Below are 18,082 nucleotides of genomic sequence, written 5' to 3'. Positions count from 1 at the left end.
TCCGGGATTAGGATGAGTAGGTTCTTTGGGTGTGAGGATAGGTGCACCAGATGTTCGGGGAGTCCAGCGAACCACGCCCATATGTTCTGGGCATGCCCAGCACTGGAAGAATTCTGGAAGGGGGTGGCGGGGACGGTGTCGAGGGTGGTTGGATCCAGGGTCAAACCAGGGTGGGGACTCATGATTTTTGGAGTTGCGGTAGAGCCGGGAGTGCAGGAGGCAAAAGAGGCCGGTGTCCTGGCCTTTGCGTCCCTAGTAGCCCGTCGAAGGATTCTGCTACAGTGGAAGGATGCGAGGCCCCCAAGTGTGGAGACCTGGGTCAATGACATGGCGGGATTTATAAAACTGGAAAGGGTCAAATTTGCCCTGAGAGGATCAATACAAGGGTTCTATAAACGATGGCAGCCTTTTCTGGACTTTCTGGCACAAAGATAGGTATCTTGGTCAATAGCAGCAGCAACCCGGGGGTGGGGGGGGGGGGGTGTTCCTTACTGTAGTTTCTATTCTGTAACTTTATATTGTGTTAATTTGCGTTGTTGTTAAAATGCTGTGTTGTGCATGGGGGTGGGGCGAATGTTTATGATTGTTAATATTATTGTTATTGTTGGTATTTTACTATGGTGCGTTATTGTTGTATAAATTCAAAATTTTTCAATAAAAATTATTTTTTTAAAAAATGAAATGCACGAGCCTGATGCAGTCGGATAAGGTCCCAGCACCGGACTGATTCCCGATTGAGTTTTACAAGAAGTTTTCAGGACAGCTGGCTCCATTGCTGTTAGAAATATTTAAGGATTCTATGTCTCGGGGGACGTTGTTGGCCACATTGGTGCAGGCGTCGATTTCCATGACCTTAAAGAAGGATAAGAATTCGGTAGAGTGTGGGTTGTATTGTCTTATATTATTACTAAATGCAGATACAAGTTGTTAGTGAAGGTCTTGGCTATGTGCTTGAAGCACTGCCTCCCAGGGGTTATATCGGAGCAGCAAACGGGGTTTATTACGGGTGGGTAGTTGACGGCCAATGTTCGGAGACTGCTTAATGTTGTTTTGTCCCCCTCTCAAGTCCCTGAGCCGGAGGTGATTATTTCATTGGATGCGGAAAAGGCGTTTGACAGGGTGGAGTGGGGTTATTTGTTTGAGATCCTTGGGAGATGTGGTTCTGGGCCTAGATTTATAGCTTGGATCCGGATCCAGCTCTTATATAAGGCCCTCACCACAATCATCCATATGAATGCTTTGAGTTTGAAGTATTTCAACCTGATGAGAGGAACGAGGCAAAGGTATCCACTGTCTTCTCTATTGTTTATCTTAGCACTTGATCCTCTGGCCATAGCATTGAATTCATCCACGAAGTGGAGGGGAATAGAGAGGTTCGGGGGGGGGGGGAGCACCCGGAGGAAACCCACCCAGACACGGGGAGAACGTGCAGACTCCGCACAGACAGTGACCCAAGCGGGAATCGAATCTGGGACCCTGGCGCTGTGAAGCAACAGTGCTAACCACTGTGCTACCATGCTGCTTGGGAGGTTTGGCTCCTTAGTGGGGTATAAATTGAACTTGGGCAAAAACGAATGCTTTCTGATGAATCTCCCAGGGAGGAGAGCCGATCTGGGGTGGTTGTCTTTTCGCCTGGCCAGGTCCAGCTTCCATTATCTGGGAATCCGGGTGGCTATGATTGGGCCTTGCTCCATAAACTGAATTTTGGGGATCTAGTCAATGCGGTGAAGGCTGATCTGAGGAAGTGGGAAAACCTTCAGCTGACCTTGATGGGTAGGGTTCAGTCGGTAAAGATGAATATCCTCCCAAAGTTTCTATTTCTGGTTTAGTGCCTTCCAGTTTTCCTTCCTAAATCATTCTTTGTGAAAGTCAGTAAAACAATATCTTCTTTTACTTGGGTGGGCAAAACCTCACGGAATCACAGGGTGTTTTTGCAAAGGGATAGGCAGTCAAGGGTCTGACTTTGCCCAATCTGTTATTTTGTTATTGGATGGCGAATATTGAGAATGTGCAGGGGTGGTACAGAGGGATGGAGTCCATGTTGGGGCAAATGGAGAGGAATGCCTGATTAGGTTCTCGTTCTGGTTATGACTCCCCTTCCGTTCTCCCGCGCAAAATGGACTTTCAGTCCGGCGATGGTGGCCACCTTGAGAATATGAAGTCAATATAGGTATCATTTTAAGCTGGGTGCTATGTTGTTGTTGGCCCCAATCTGTGGAAATCATCGTTTTGTATCGAAGGCCTTGGACTCGTCGTTTAGGACATGGAGGGAGGAGGAGTTGGAGCGTTTTGGGGATTTGTTTATAGATGGGAAGTTTGCTGGTTTTGATGAGTGGTTTGGCAAGCACCAGCTTCCAATGCCAGCACACGAGCAGAGGATATATTGTCATACTGTGGAGAGCAGCCCATTCATTGATGGAAGTGATTCAATTTAGATTGACAAAACCTCAACTCCACTTTTTTATTGTATCTAAAAAGGCCCTTATTAAGCTCCCACTGTTACATTTAGTGCTGTCACAAAACTCCAGAGATGTAATAAAAATTTTGTTTAGTAGTTAGCGTGTCTCGGTGCTGGGTTTGTTTTCAGACTGAGTTACTTATCAAAAGCATAAAATCCGTTTCTCAAAAACAGGAACTATCACAAGTTCATTCAAGGCAATGGCATCTACAGCACAGTTTGGGACCAATTTCAGCTCACCTCCCCTTCATCTATTACCTTAGCAGACTTGCTGCTCCATCTCCCATTTGGTCCTCCATTCATGGTCTACCCAACTCTGGGATATGGCCTGTGTTCGGATTCGGTGCTGTTTCTTCTTCATTTGATCTCTGACAAAAGTATTAGTGTGGCTCAATTGGTAGGTTCCTGTTTCAAAACATTGCGAGTCTGTGTTTCGTCCAGAGCAGACCATCTCAGCTAACATTTCAATGCAGGACTGAGGGAGCGTGGCACTGTTTGAGGTGCCGTCTGTCATGTGGGGCCTAAAACAAGGCCCTATCAGTCTGTTAAGGTGAACATAAAAAGTTCCAACACTATTCAAATTCGGGCATTGTGTGTTCTCTTTCTCCCAGGAAGCATTCATCATTCTGCTAACGTGACTGTAAAATAGATGACTTAACAGTTATTCTGTGATACCTTGTTGTGCGTGAAAATTAGCTACTATGTTTGCTGACAAAACACAATGGTGTTGTTTAAGAGGCAGTCTGGTACTTTGATGTAGGGGTCATCTCTTTTTACTGTAATTAGATTGCGCTAGATAGGCCAGCTGACCTCCATCATCTATTTACTTTGTGGTCTTTTATGAAATTCTTTATTACCATTGGCTGTTTTTTGCCTACAGGCTAAGGAAGAACCTGAAGTCATTAATAATTGTTCACCCGTCCTGGTTTATTAGGACTGTGCTGGCAATCTCCAGACCGTTCATTAGGTAACTACTTATAACTATGGAATATTCCATCCCATGTGACTTTGACCCTGTCTATATTAAGCTTACTATAAAATGCTCAGACATGCACACATAGAGTCTGCCGGTAACTGGATAGAATACTGAACTCCGAAGCCAAAGAAATAAAATCTGATCTCATCCTGAATCACAGTAGGGGGAGGGGCAGCGCCAAAGGAGAGGAATGGGGAAATCAGCCAGGATTCTTGCTCCTCGCAGATATCCAGTGTGTCCCACTGGAAATAGCAGGGTAAGCCCAGCACACAATTCTGGCTTCAGGATCATCCTGAGCTTGTCATAATTCAGTTTTCTGACAGAAGATTATGCTGCACAAGTGGGCCTCAGTGGTAACAATGAAGGTTAGTGCACACACACTAAATGTGACAGAGGATAGATGGACATGGATGCTTGTCCTATTTTTGCCTTGTTGATGTTCTGAGGCTTTTTTAGCAGAGCTGAATCCTGATGCTTAGGCTGCAGCATCGTCTATTGGTGTAGAGGGAGAGAGTATCGGGGCTGAAGGGTCATCAGGGTGATTCAGGCTTCTGGCGAGGGTTCATAGAATGATCATAGAATTTACAGTGCAGAAGGAGGCCACTCGGCCCATCGAGTCTGCAGCGACTCTTGGAAAGAGCACCCGAGGTCAACACCCTATCTCCATAACCTAGTAACCCCACCCAACACTAAGGGCAATTTAGGACACTAAGGACAATTTATCATGGCCAATCCACCTGACCTGCACATCTTTGGACTGTGGGAGGAAACCGGAGCACCCGGAGGAAACCCACGCACACACGGGGAGGATGTGCAGGTTAGGTGGATTGGCCATGATAAATTGCCCTTAGTGTCCAAAATTGCCCTGTTGGGAGGAACGTTCATCATGGAGAGAAAGGCTAGGGGGCTGGCTGTCATCAGGCCCTGTGGAGGGGTCAACGGAGGAGTCAAGCACAGGGGGAGTCATTAGAAAGCAACAGGGCGAGAGGGATTGGGAGAGTCAGACTAAGAGGGTGAGCAGGTCATCAGGAGAACAGGCCAGGGGGACATCAGGGATAGTTAAGCTTTATGTGCCCCTGGTATTTTCTGTAGTGGGTATGTTGTTGCTGTTCCCTTAGCTATCAGAATGTCAAAGTGAAATGAGAAAGCTGGAAAATTCCCCTTCTGAAGAAGGAAGAGCACTCTGGTCTTCGCTGGGTTAATAGTCCAAGGATTATAGTTAGCTGTATTGTAACAAGATTTTGGGAGATGCCAGGATGGCATCAAGGGCAGAGGAATTGAAATATGGTGAAATAAAGATTGTCCAGTTTTGTTGCTGAAGTATATTGATAATCTCTGGAGTTATCTGTGTGAATGTTTCTTTAATTAAGGTGTTTCTGTTCTGCGTTTTTTTATTCAGTTTTAAGTTCATGAGTAAGATTCAGTACGCTCACACCCTCTCAGAGCTGGAGCAGGTCATTCCCATGGAGCAGGTGCAGATCCCGGAGTGCGTTTTACAGTATGTATCAACACTGCTTGAGCCTGGGCCTTGTGGCGTTCAACAACATTCGCGGCTACATGAATTTTAAAGACTTTGTACACTTGATTTGAAAATCTCCTGAAGGTTTATTCCATTGGTTCACTCTTTAATACATTGTCTAGTGTGACACTGACTTGTCAGAAGGTCCCATGTTCAATCCCTAGTTTCTGTTCATTTAGGGATAATCATCTTGAGGAGCTTAATGGTTTGAGGTTGGGCTGGGAGGTTTCAGAGCCTGGGCTGGGAGATGGGAAATCAGTCAAGGTTCCCATTCCAAGGCTGGGATTTTTTGCACCTTTCAGGACATGATCAAAGGTAGGTTGGCCAACAAAATGGTGTAGGGAAGGGTTGGGTGGAGTGCCTATTACCTTCCCTTTGCCATGCCATTTTGCCATCTACAGGAAAGGTGGCAGATGGCCAATCCATCCAAAGCCTAATTGAATCACGTAAATGGCCAATTGAGCGCTTCTTCCTGTTTCCAATGGTATTTTACCAGTGCCATGAGGAACCTTGCCACATGGAGGAGACTACTAGGTAAACCCAGGTGACCTCCAAGTGGTCTCCGTGGGGACGGGAAACAGCCTTTTGGACACTGTTTGGTCCATGGAGGTGCAGTATGGCAGAAATGGCTGTACACAGCATTGTCGCCATCTGTCTTCAGCAAACCCTTTCCTGGGATCTGCTTGAGTTGCCCTAGACTGCCCTGAAGCTCTTGGGGATGGGACCCTGCCATCTTGGAAAGATCCTGCTCCAAATAGCTGCCCAGTGATCCCCCCTGCACTCTGGGATGTTAGTTAAGGATGGAATCAAGTTTATTTGTGATGGTCCTTTAATTGGCTATCACTTTTAATGCTGGAGGTTCTAACGATTCCTGCTGGATAGTGCCAGTGTAGCACTGCATACAGACAGAATCAAAGCCGCTAACAGTACTCGTAGTCTGGGCTAACTTGTAAACAATAGCCTCCTGGTCTAGGTATAGAAGGCTTCCCAAATCCTACAGTGTTCCAAAGAGGATCAGTGCTTTCAGGAGAAGAGGGAGGAAGATTGATATAGCATTAAAAATGATTACATTGGATGGCACGGTGACACAGTGGTTAGCACTGCTGCCTCACTGCGCTGAGGACCTGGGTTTGCTCCAGGCCCTGGGTCACTGTCCGAATGGAGTTTGCAAATTCTCCCCATGTCTGCGTGGGTCTTACTCCCACAACCCAAAAAAATGTGCAGGGTCGATGAATTGACCACACTAAATTGCCCATTTTTTAAAAAAATGATTACATTAACAGTGTTATTCAATATAGTTTTATTTTCTCCCAACAATCTCACTTAGAGCTGACAATTTGGCCTAAATTCTTATTCCCAGGTCATGAACTGAGAGTCAGGACATTACTGGCTCCGTAAAACCTGACCCAGCAGAAAGTGCTCCTCATACATTTCATACCAACCTATGCTTTCCATTCATCCCCATGGCCCTTTATAGCCTCTATGCCAACATAGTTCCAACCCACGCCCACCATTCTTTCCCTTGTACCTCCCATACCAACTCATCCAGTATTCATCATGGGCAGATCTCTGGATCCATGCTGAGATTAAATAAGGTAAAGTTTTGAGTGTTTATTGCAGACATTGTTTAAAAAAAACACTCATTCATATAAACCCATTCACTATATTTGCATTCCTTCAACTACATCATCCCTGGAAAGAACAAACATTTCAAGTGTTTAATCCCTTATAAAGACGAGCGTTAGAAGTTATAATTACATTTCAAATAGCTGCAACTAAATTGTGAAATGGAACCATACTGTGATAAATGAAGAATATGAATTCAGTCATGCAGCACTAGTCCAGCAATGGTAACCCTCAGGCATATGTCAACACACACAGTCAAATAGCAAGCAGTTTTTTTTGTTGTACGTTTATATACTTTTTTTTAAAAATCCAATTAACGGGCAATTTAGTATGGTCAATCCACCCACCCTGCACATCTTTAGGTTGTGGGAGTGAGACCCACGCAGACATGGGGAGAATATGCAAACTCCACACTGAGAGTGACCCGGGACTGGGATCGAACCCGGGTCCTCGTTGCTGTGCCACCCCAGTTTATGTACTTCTTACACACATTCCTGTCCAATTCTAAAATCTCAAAGGGTACTGTACCCTCCCAAAGGTGTTCTGGGACCATATCCAAAGAGGTAGCCTACCTCTCCAAAACACACTGCAAGTTTAGACCTGCTTCTATCAGGTCTAATCTTTACACATCATGTTTCCCAATCCTGACTAATAAAAATCAGACATGATTAGAGCCAACAACTGTTTTATATGGGCAGCTGCCTCCATGAAACAAAAATGCACAATTCCCAACCCAGGCCCATTCCTTTTTCCACAAAAATAGTAGATGCCATGTTCAGGAGAGGAAACTTCTGTATTTCATCTACATCCACTTTTTTCACGATGTCAGAGAGGCTCTGTGGCGTTACGCAAATCCAGCTCTTTGATTTTGTCGGTGCAGCACTGTCAGCTGAGCCAAAGGTTGTGTGAAAAAGACCCACTGCAGGATATGAATGTAACCAAATGTGACATTTCAGTGTAATGTTAAGGGAAATCTGCATTGTTAGAGGTGCCATCTTTCAACAGAGGCCTTAATCTGCCTGTTCCACTGGTTTGGTTTGGCTGGACATGGGGTATGACAGCAGAATGGTTGTGGTACGGGATTAGCAATCCAGAAAATGGATTAATAATTGAGGCAAGTGAGTTCAGATGCCGATACAGCAGATTAAGAATTTGTATTCAGCTTTAAATTCAAAATTGGTATAAATAAAACTCACCGTGACCTTTTTAGTTCACTTGTCCTTGAGGGAAAGAAAACTCCCTCCTTCCTCAGTTTGGCTGACATGTGAGTTTAGTCCAACATTAACATGGCTGAATCTTGACCTTCTCAGGTGGACTAACAAACCGCCACCTCAGTGTAACTAGAGATAGGCAGTAACTTGTGACAGCCTTACCAGCAACATCCTGAGAATTAATTTAACAGAAGTGTTCTCAAAAGAAGTGCTCTCTTTTTGTCCTCGCTCAACCAACACCTTGAAAATATATCACTTTCAGTGGCGTTTTTGCGACATAGCTATGTACCAATTAGCTGCCGAATTTACTTGTATAACAACAAGTGACTATTTAAAAGTGGAATTTTGTGTGTGGTGATTTGGAAAGATTCAGAGACGCGATAAATCTCAACCTTTTTATCTTCCAGATTTGACGAAGAAAGAATCAAAGCAAGAAGACCCAGGTAAATTCTCTGAACTACTACTTCCATTTCCTCACCTTTTGAGAAGGATTAAGTTTTAATTATTTTGAATTAAAGACTGTTATGTTTGTTTTACCTTCATTTCATGTGTTTTCTATCATTTCATTACGAACAGGATAATAAGGTTATTATGAACAAGATAATAAGAAGTGTGTCCGTTAACTAATTTGAACCCCGTCTTCCTTTTTTCTGTATCTCACGACAGCGTCTCCTCCAGGAACATAGATATTATCTCTTGAACCCTTTGTGGTGAAGGTATTGCGACTATAATTCACCATTGTATTGTATTATGTTGATGCCCTTGTGGGCTCCGCCCCCTCGGGGGTGGTATATAAATCTGCAGCCTGTAGGCGGCACTCAGTACAGAGCAGTCGCAGGCAGGCACAGATCTAGCTTATTAAAACCACTGTTCACTTCTACTAATCGTCTTGTGTGAATTGATGGTCGCATCAATTTAATAAGCTAAGATATCGAAATGGAAGCCGCCCTCAAACCTGATCGACTGGAACTCGACCCACAGGCAGCTGAAGCCAAAGGTATCTTTTCACACTGGCTCCGCTGCTTTGAGGCCGACCTCGCCGCCTCCTCCTCGCCCATCGTCACCGAGGCACAGAAGCTGAGTCACCTCCACGCCCGGGTGAGCCACAGAATCTCTTTACTAATCAAGGACGCGACCACGTACGCAGATGCGGTCACGATCCTGAAAAGACATTACGTGAGGCCGGTGAACAAAGTGTTCGTGCAGCATCTCCTCACCACACATCGTCAACACCCGGGGAAATCGCTGGAGGAATACCTACGAGACCCGAGGGTACTCGCTCGAAACTGTAACTACAAGGACGTCACGGCCTCGCTCGCAGCACATGGAACTCACCATCCGGGACACCTGTGTGGCTGGAGTCCGGTCCAACTATGTCAGACAACGCCTGCTCGAAAAGGGCGCCCTCGACCAAAAAGAGACGGTAAAACTATCCACCTCATTAGAGGTAGCCTTCCAGAGCCTAAATGCTTTCCCCTCCGACCACGTAACTTCCTCGTGGGCGCCGGAGGTGCAACCATCACCCGACCCGAGGGTGTCCCAGGCCTGTGCCGCGCGGCTGCCCGCCCAACCCGGGGGCCGCCTTGCTATTTTTGCGGTCAGAACCAGCACCCCAGGCAGCGTTGCCCAGCTTGGAATGCGACCTGCAGCGACTGCGGCAATAAAGGGCATTTTACCAAAGTCTGCTTGGTCCGACCCAAAGTTCCAAAATCGCAGGCCCGACTCACAGGCCCGCAGACCCCGCAGCGTGGCTGCATGCCTGCCGGTACCATCCCCCTTCTGACGCATCATCCGCCTCGTGCTATCCGTGGGGGCCGCCATCTTTAACTCTACCCGACATGTGCGACTCATTGGGGCCGCCATCTTGGCCGCCATCTTCAACGCCGTACGACCGACGGAGGCTGCCACCTTGGCTGCCATCTTCAACGTCGCCCGACACATGCGACCGATGGGGGCCGCCATCTTGGGCCACCACCGACCATGCCGGCTACCCGCAGCTTGGCGCTGTCACTCTCAACCAGTCACAGCCCAAGCACCTCAAGAACTCCATGATGATCGTCCGCAATGTGTCTGTTTGACTCTGGGAGCACGGAGAGGCGCTGTTCCCTCCAGATTTTCCCCGCATCCCAAACAACCTCCCTTGCTTCCGGATCACATTCAGTGCAGATCCGGGGGTACTGTGTTGCGAACCTTGCGATACAGGGCGCCGAGTGTGCCAATTTTAAACTCTGTCCTCCCCCATCTCTGCGCTCCTCTCTTGTTAGGACTGGATTTCCAGTGCAACCTCAGAAGCCTGACCCTGAAGTTCGGCCGACCCCTACCCCCTCTCACCATATGTAGCCTCGCGACCCTTAAGGTCACCCCTCCCTCGCTCTTCGCGAACCTCATCTCCGACTGTAAACCTGTCGCCACCAGGAGCAGGCGGTACAGTGCCCAGGACAGGACTTTTATCAAGTCGGAGGTCCAGTAGCTCTTGAGGGAGGGGATCATCGAGGCCAGTAATAGCCCCTGGAGAGCCCAAGTGGTGGTCGTCAGGACCGGGGAAAATAACCAAATGGTTGTAGACTACAACCAGACCATAAATCGGTACACAAAACACGATGCGTACCCCCTTTCCTGCATAGCAGATATTGTTAATCTGAAGGTAGATCTGAAGTCCGCATACCACCAGCTTCCGATCCGCCCGGAAGACCGCCACTACACTTCCTTTGAGGCAGACGGCCACCTCTTCCACTTTCTCAGCGTCCCCTTCAGCGTCACCAATGGGGTCTCAGTCTTCCAAAGAACGATGGACCGAATGGTTGACCAGTACGGGCTGCGGGCCACGTTCCCATACTTGGATAATGTCACCATCTGCGGCCATGATCAGCAGGACTACGATGCTAACCTTCAGAAGTTCCTCCAAACCGCCCAAGCCCTCAATCTCACCTACAACAAGGAGAAATGTGTTTTCCGCACAACCCGACTAGCCATCCTCAGCTATGTCGAGGAAAACGGAGTCCTAGGTCACGACCCCGACCGCGTGCGCCCCCTCCCCACTGCCCCAAGGCCCTGAAAAGATGCCTGGGGTTCTTTTCACATTATTCCCAGTGGGTCCCCAACCATGCGGACAAAGCCCGCCCACTTATCAAAGCCACCATCTTTCCCCTGACGACTGAGGCCCGCCTGGCCTTCAGCCGCATCAAGGCAGACATTACCACGGCCGCGATGCATGCGGTGGATGAGTCCATCCCCTTCCAGGTGGAGAGCGAAGCGTCAGATGTCGCCCTGGCCGCTACCCTTAGCCAGGCAGGCAGGACCGTGGCCTTCCTTACCCGTACCCTCAACGCCTCCGAGATTCAACACTCCTCTGTCGAAAAGGAAGATCAAGCCATTGTGGAAGCTGTGCGGTATTGGAGGCACTACCTGGCCGGTAGGAGGTTCACCCTCGTCACCGACCAACGGTCGGTAGCCTTTATGTTCAACAGCTCACAGCGGGGCAAGATCAAGAATGATAAAATCTTGAGGTGGAGAATTGAACTCTCCGCCTATAATTACGATATCGTGTATTGTCGTGGGAAGCTCAATGAGCCCCCAGATGCCCTGTCCCGCGGCACATGCGCCAGCGTGCAAGATTACTGACTTTGGGCCATCCACAATGACCTGTCACCCAGGGGTCACCCGGCTTCTCCACTTCATCAAGTCCTGCAATCTGCCCTATTCCACCGAGGAAGTCAGGGCCACGACCAGGGACTTCCAAGCCTGCGCGGAGTGCAAGCTGCACTTCTATCAGCCAGACAAGGCCCACCTGGTGAATGCACCCGCCCCTTTGAGCGCCTCAGTCTCGATTTCAAAGGGCCCCTCCCCTCAACTGACCGCAACGTGTTTTTTATCAACATCGTTGACGAGTACTCCCGTTTCCCCTTTGCCATCCCATGCCCAGACATGACCGCGGCCACTGTCATTAAGGCCCTGCACAGCATCTTCACCCTGTTCGGTTTCCCCACTTATGTCCATAGCGACCGGGGCTCCTCGTTTATGAGCGATGAGCTGCGTCAGTACCTGCTAGGTAAGGGCATTGCCTCGAGCAGGACTACCAGCTACAATCCCTGGGGAAACGAACAGATGGAGAGGGTATGGAAGGCCATCCTTCTGGCCCTACGGTCTAGAAGTCTCCCAGTTTCCCACTGGCAGGAGGTCCTCCCCGAAGCGCTCTACTCCATTCGGTCGCTCCTCTGCACAGCCACGACCGAGACCCCTCACGACCGTCTATTTGTCTTCCCCAGGAGATCTACCTCCGGGGTCTCGCTTCCGTCCTGGCTGACAACACTGGGGCCTGTCCTCCTCCAGAAGCACGTGAGGAGCTATAAGTCCTAACCCTAAGCCCTAACCCTAACCCCTGGTCGAGAGGGTCCAGCTCCTACATGCCAACCCTCAGTATGCCTACGTGGCGCACCGAGATGGCCGACAAGATACAGTCTCCCTCCTGGATCTGGCACCCGCCGGTTCCCCAGCGACCATCACCTACACCTCCCCTGCCCCCGCTCTCCCCCCCCCCCCCCCCCCCCCCCCCGCCCTCCCACACACACACCGAACACCACCCCGGCCCCTACACTGCTTACCCCCCCTCCCCTCACCGCCGTGATGAAGCTTCAGACGACACACTCCCGGAGTCAATGAGCCCAACACCCGTGCCCGCAGCGACAAGTTCAACACCCGTGCCCGCAGCGAAGGCGGAGCTGAGGCGATCACAGAGAATGATCAAGGCGCCGGACAGACTCGATGTGTGAGCCCACTTCACCCCCGCTGGACTTTAATTTTTTAACAGGGGGTGAATGTGGTGAATGTAATGCTACTACAATTCACCACTGTATTGTGTTGATGCCCTTGTGGGCTCCGCCCCCTCAAGGGAGGTATATAAACCTGCAGCCTGTAGGCGACACTCAGTACAGAGCAGTCGCAGGCAGGCACAGATCTAGCTTATTAAAACCACTGTTCATTTCTACTAATTGTCTCGTGTGAATTGATGGTCGCATCACCCTTTCACTCCTTTTATTGTTTGGCTTACATATCGTCCAATTGGAACTGAGTTTTTAAGCATCATTTTTATGAATGACCTGCCAAGTTAGTGGAGAAAAATTGCTTCTATTAGGTCCATTTGTCTGAAAATATTCTCCTCCAATTTCCTCCCCTCCTTTTTTGACTCCAGCAGAGGAACAGATTCTGGGGACAGATTCCACAGAAGCACTTTTCCAATATCTCTCACAAATGCCCACTTGGATGACCGGGACAATGCATGTCAATGGGCGTATTAAATGTAATGGGGAAATGCCAGTGTGTATACACAACCAAACTTAACCCCGAGTAACAATGGTGACTTGTACAATATGCAAGGCCGTGGGAATTGTAGCCTCTGTATCTTAAGAGATACAGTGGAAGGGATGTTATTAACTCTGTATTTTATAGGGCAGTGTTTTTCAAACTTTTTTTCCCATGGACCCATTTTTGTCAACCGGCCAATCTTCGCGACGCCGGCTGACCTTCACGACTCGCACCACGTTCGCTTACCTTTAATGTGAAAGGGGAGCCTGCTTGGTCCTCACAACCTCACTTGAATAATGTTCAAAGGAGGAGAGGGCAATGTGTGAATGAGGTGCAGACTTCAGCCAGTTCGCCTTTGTGCCGTCTTCATCTTTATTAATATGTAAAATCTAACCGGACACATGAAGGTCGTTGTGAACATAGAATTTAGAACATAGAATTTGCAGTGCAGAAGGAGGCCATTCGGTCCATCGAGTCTGCACGAGCCCTTGTTAAGAGCACGGCACTTAAGCTCCACCCTATCCCCATGGTTGCACTGTGAAGCAACCGTGCTAACCACTGTGCTGCCCTGTGAAGGGCAATAGAAACAAAATGTGTTTTATACTCAGCACTGGATACTCCTGCAAAATGTTACTCTAGAATTCTGACAGCCTCATGGGCTTTTGGCATGTTTTTAATGTGGTATCATAGGTCTGCTACAGCAATGTAGTCTTTTAATTTATCTAAATGAATAACTGATTCTGGGGTCACAACCTCAAAATTAATTTTCCGCCCACCACTTCTCCTTCAAAATCTTTGAAACTTCTCTCATTTGTCAGTACTTCCCTGTATGTAACACACATGGGCTTGGCACAATTGACAAAGCCATACCTCAATAAATCATCTCTATACTGCTATGTAGCTCACAATAGCACTGCTCTGTCCTGCCTTGCCTCCTTCGCAGCTCTCTCCAGCAGATTCTATTGTGAGATCCTGTCCAATAAGGTACACTGCTTATTTGAGTGTCTGATTGTCTCTTACTTTTCAGAAAATGGTCTATCTTCACTATCCTCTTTCCAGCAGCTAGAAAATGGAAGCAGCTCTGCTCTGTGATTTAGTGTCAAAAGCACATACATGAAGGGTGCTTGATGTTGGCTGTATGTGCTGGGCGCATGGCCTGCACTCTGCTGTCGCTTTTGCCCGGAAGAATGCAACACAGCCTCATTTATTCTCATCTAAAAGGCAGCAGTGGCCGCCATTCTCAATGTAAAAGCTGGTAGCAGCCATTGGGCACGTCTCCCACGATCGGGAACAGTGCGAACGATCGCTCTGCGACCCTCCCTTCACCCACCCGCAGGCCACAACCCGCACTTTGATAAACCCTGTTGTAGGGGATAACATGGTCTCACAGAAAGAGCCAGAGTTACCGATGGCAACAGGTTCAGATGCTCCTGTGCAGCAGGAGAGCAATTCTGTCGAATAACAAAATTCTTTGCATTTGTTTTGTTTTACAGAACAGAAGATGGTCAGTCCATGATCGAGAAAAACAGGTGATTATAGCAAAACAAAGGAAACGTATGTAGATTTTTCTCACAATCTATGAGGAAACAATAAACCTATCTACCGTGGGCAGCACGGTAGCATGGTGGTTAGCATAAATGTTTCACAGCTCCAGGGTCCCAGGTTCGATTCCCGGCTGGGTCACTGTCTGTGCGGAGTCTGCACGTCCTCCCCGTGTGTGCGTGGGTTTCCTCCGGGTGCTCCGGTTTCCTCCCACAGTCCAAAGATGTGCGGGTTAGGTGGATTGGCCATGCTAAATTGCCCGTAGTGTCCTAAAAAAAAGTAAGGTTAAGGGGGGGTTGGGTTACGGGTATAGGGTGGATACGTGGGATTGAGTAGGGTGATCATTGCTCGGCAACAACATCGAGGGTCGAAGGGCCTGTTCTGTGCTGTACTGTTCTATGTTCTATCTGAAGTGTAATTTGAATGGAGTTGGTGCGAAGTAAAGATAAAACCAGAGAATGTTGAAAGTGCCCAGAAAAATAACATTAGATATTAGACGGCATTTTTGTAGCTTGGCTGCGTAGGAGTTAACAGTTTTTCTTCTCTCTAACTTAGGCCTGTGGTTGCAGCTGAAGAGCAGGAGTAAAGGTCAGTAACTTGGGGTTCTTACAGTGGCCGCAGTCAAGAGAGGTCAAATGACCTCCTTCTCTCCGTCTCATTAATTCTAAACTGGGAATGAGGAAGCCAAAACAGAATGAGGAAGCCAAAACAGACCAATGTGGTTATAACTGAAAAAGTAACTTTTTTGAAAATGTTAAATGATTCATATTTATATCACATCCCTTGTACCCTGAACCTTGACCTCTGGACCCCTCCTCCCCCCCCCCCCCCCCCCCCCCCCCCATATTACAGCTCAATACCCAATCCTTCACTGATTTCCTCTATGGAGCACCTACTGATGTTTTCTAACCTAAGTGAGTTGAAGGAAGTTTTCCCAGATTTTAGAATTTGTGAGAATTGATACAGTTTTAATATTTTCTAAATCTTATTCTCAAACCTGCATTCTTTCTCCTTCGTCACTTCAATCCTTAATTATTTCAAGTCGATATGAATTCTTGGCAGTATTACAGGTACTGTGAGGAGATGAGATCCTGCAGTACTCAGTCTGACCAGCAAGGGTCACTTCATCACACAGCAACTGTTCTGAATTTCAGTGAACTCAGGTGGTTGGAACTGGACACTGTTTTACACCTTCCCTATTTCGTTCTCCCTCCACCAAAGTTGTTGTCCTGAAGCAGTGCCTCCCCTTGCTGCTTTTTTGTTCTACGGGTCACTGACAGAAAGGCAGAGGGAAATTCCCCTTTGATTTTCTCAGCCAAGAAGCAGAGAAGCTGTTCACTATCCTCGTGGACCTTGTACCTCGTGTCTGAAAGGGGGAGGATGTTCTGAGTTGTAGCCCTGCACCCCTGCACACGCACCCCTGCACCCCCACAGCCCTTCCACCCCGCAGCTGCAACCCTGCACCCCTGCAGCTGCAGCCCTGCACCCCCACAACTGCAGCTCTGCACCCCCACAGCCCTTCCACCCCGCAGCTGCACCCCTGCAACTGCAGCCGCAGCCCTGCACCCCCTCAGCCGCAGCCCTGCACCCCCTCAGCCACAGCCTTGCACCAGCCTCAGTCGCAACCCTGCAACCCCGCTCATAAGTGAGTTTGTTATCAAGGCATCTGGGAAGTTCATACATGAAATATTGCCATTCAAGTTCAAACATATCATTACAAATTGTGACCCAAAAATGATCCAAGTAACATTTCTGTTTTAGGAATTTAAGAAGCTTCACATCAAAGGCTGGAATTCAGAGAACACTGGATGAAGTTTGTGGCAAGAAAGGTCTTTTGAAATAATGTGACTGAGGTTGATAGTTATAAAAACTTGACTTTCACTCTCTGCCACTGATTCCAGGATTCAGGCAGCAGGCACTGGGCCCCGAGTTCATCTGAACTCAATTGCCATTATTCAGGCCATTTTCAAATGACATTGGGCTTCTAAAGTCACAACGCTTTATGAAAAATATATGGGATATGGTTATGAATTCTATTGCCAAAAGAATCCCCTTTGTATGGATGTTTGGCAGAATCATTTTAAACCTCCTGTTCCTCCCCCTCACACTGACATTGCTGTATTGTAGCTTCCAGGGATACCGACTCCTCTCCAGCACTTCAACAGTGGCCATTCTTAATTAACCTAAACAACAGGTGTCAGCAGGAAAATCTGCTGTGGAGGCATCATCCCCAGGCTCGATTCTCTCCTCTGGCGACACTCCATGCGCCCATGTTACGACAAGCGTCACTGGATAAAAATCCCTTACTGGTTAAAGGTTATAAGGTTTCCAGGTGGAGTAAGCTCCACCCACTTCATTAAAATTATTCTCCACCTTTAGCAGCAAAGATAGCTGGTCTGCAACGGTCATATTGCTAAATTAGGTTTTGGGATTGAAAAAGAATGCATTTGACCCATAACTATCAGAGGTCGATATTGCTGCACCAGGTGGAACACTTTTTTTTTTTAAATTTAGATTAGCCAATTATTTTTTCCAATTAAGGGGCAATTTAGCGTGGCCAATCCACCTACTCTGCACATTTTTGGGTTGTGGGGGTGAAACCCACGCAGACACAGGGAGAATGTGCAATCTCCACACGGACAGTGACCCAGAGCCGGGATCGAACCTGGGACCTCAGCGCCGTGAGGCGGTTGTGCTAACCACTAGGCCACCGTGCTGCCCTCCAGGTGGAACACTTGAGGCTGGTTTAGCTCACTCGGCTAAATCGCTGGCTTTTAAAGCAGATCAAGCAGGCCAGCAGCACGGTTCGATTCCCGTACCAGCCTCCCCGGACAGGCGCCGGAATGTGGCGACTAGGGGCTTTTCACAGTAACTTCATTGAAGCCTACTCGTGACAATAAGCGTTTTTCATTTTTTTTCACTTGTTCCATTACACTGTATCATCCTGATAAGTATTGAATATAAAGATGTTTAAACTTTCAGGAGTCCAATGCATCATTTAGCAGTACAGAGACCTCAGATGTTTTAGGATTCTGCTGTGGGACTAAGTAATCAAATTTACAGTTATTATAAAATGCTCCCCCGGTGGTGAGTTAGTACATCTCTGGTGTGAGAGGGAGGTTTCATTTCACAGCTTGTGCGCCGGTTAGCTGATTTCAGCCAGGGTAGCAATGTCGGAGCACTGCAATTGGATCTGTGGTGCAAATTGGGGGTGGGGTTGGGTAGTCGAGGAGTGGGGGTGCGGGGGAGACAGGATGTCATGCATCCCACTCCTGATAACAGTCCAGTGACCCCCCTCCCCCTACTGGCAGGTATCTGGGAAATTAGGAGAATATAAGGGCCGAGCTTGGCTGTGATGTCCTCGATAATCAACGTTAGGGGGAAAAGGATGGTTATTGCCCATGGAACCTGTTTACAGCAAGAGTCAGTGCTTTGAGAGAAAAGGGGAA

General features: G+C 48.0%; 1 protein-coding gene across 7 annotated transcripts in view; it reads left to right on the top strand.

Annotated features, from left to right (window-relative positions):
• The window catches only part of LOC119953154 (caytaxin-like), a 119,042-nt gene extending 101,615 nt beyond the window's left edge, over positions 1 to 17,427 (top strand). For 6 of the 7 annotated variants that reach the window (XM_038777077.1, XM_038777075.1, XM_038777076.1 and 3 more), the window contains 6 exons: positions 3,339 to 3,425; positions 4,834 to 4,932; positions 8,198 to 8,233; positions 14,585 to 14,620; positions 15,189 to 15,221; positions 16,395 to 17,248. In XM_038777077.1, the coding sequence (XP_038633005.1) occupies positions 3,339 to 3,425; positions 4,834 to 4,932; positions 8,198 to 8,233; positions 14,585 to 14,620; positions 15,189 to 15,219 (289 nt within the window). In that variant the 3' untranslated portion in view covers positions 15,220 to 15,221; positions 16,395 to 17,248. Of the gene's footprint in view, positions 1 to 3,338; positions 3,426 to 4,833; positions 4,933 to 8,197; positions 8,234 to 14,584; positions 14,621 to 15,188; positions 15,222 to 16,394; positions 17,249 to 17,359 lie in introns of those variants that run through there. The other variant, XR_005457972.1, reaches the window with a different exon arrangement.
• Positions 17,428 to 18,082: the final 655 nt, after the last annotated feature.

Source organism: Scyliorhinus canicula, chromosome 18 (assembly GCF_902713615.1).
Source record: "Scyliorhinus canicula chromosome 18, sScyCan1.1, whole genome shotgun sequence".
NCBI classification, from domain to species: domain Eukaryota; kingdom Metazoa; phylum Chordata; class Chondrichthyes; order Carcharhiniformes; family Scyliorhinidae; genus Scyliorhinus; species Scyliorhinus canicula.
Note: the sequence above shows the minus strand (reverse complement) of the source record. Positions and strands in the feature narration are given on the sequence as shown.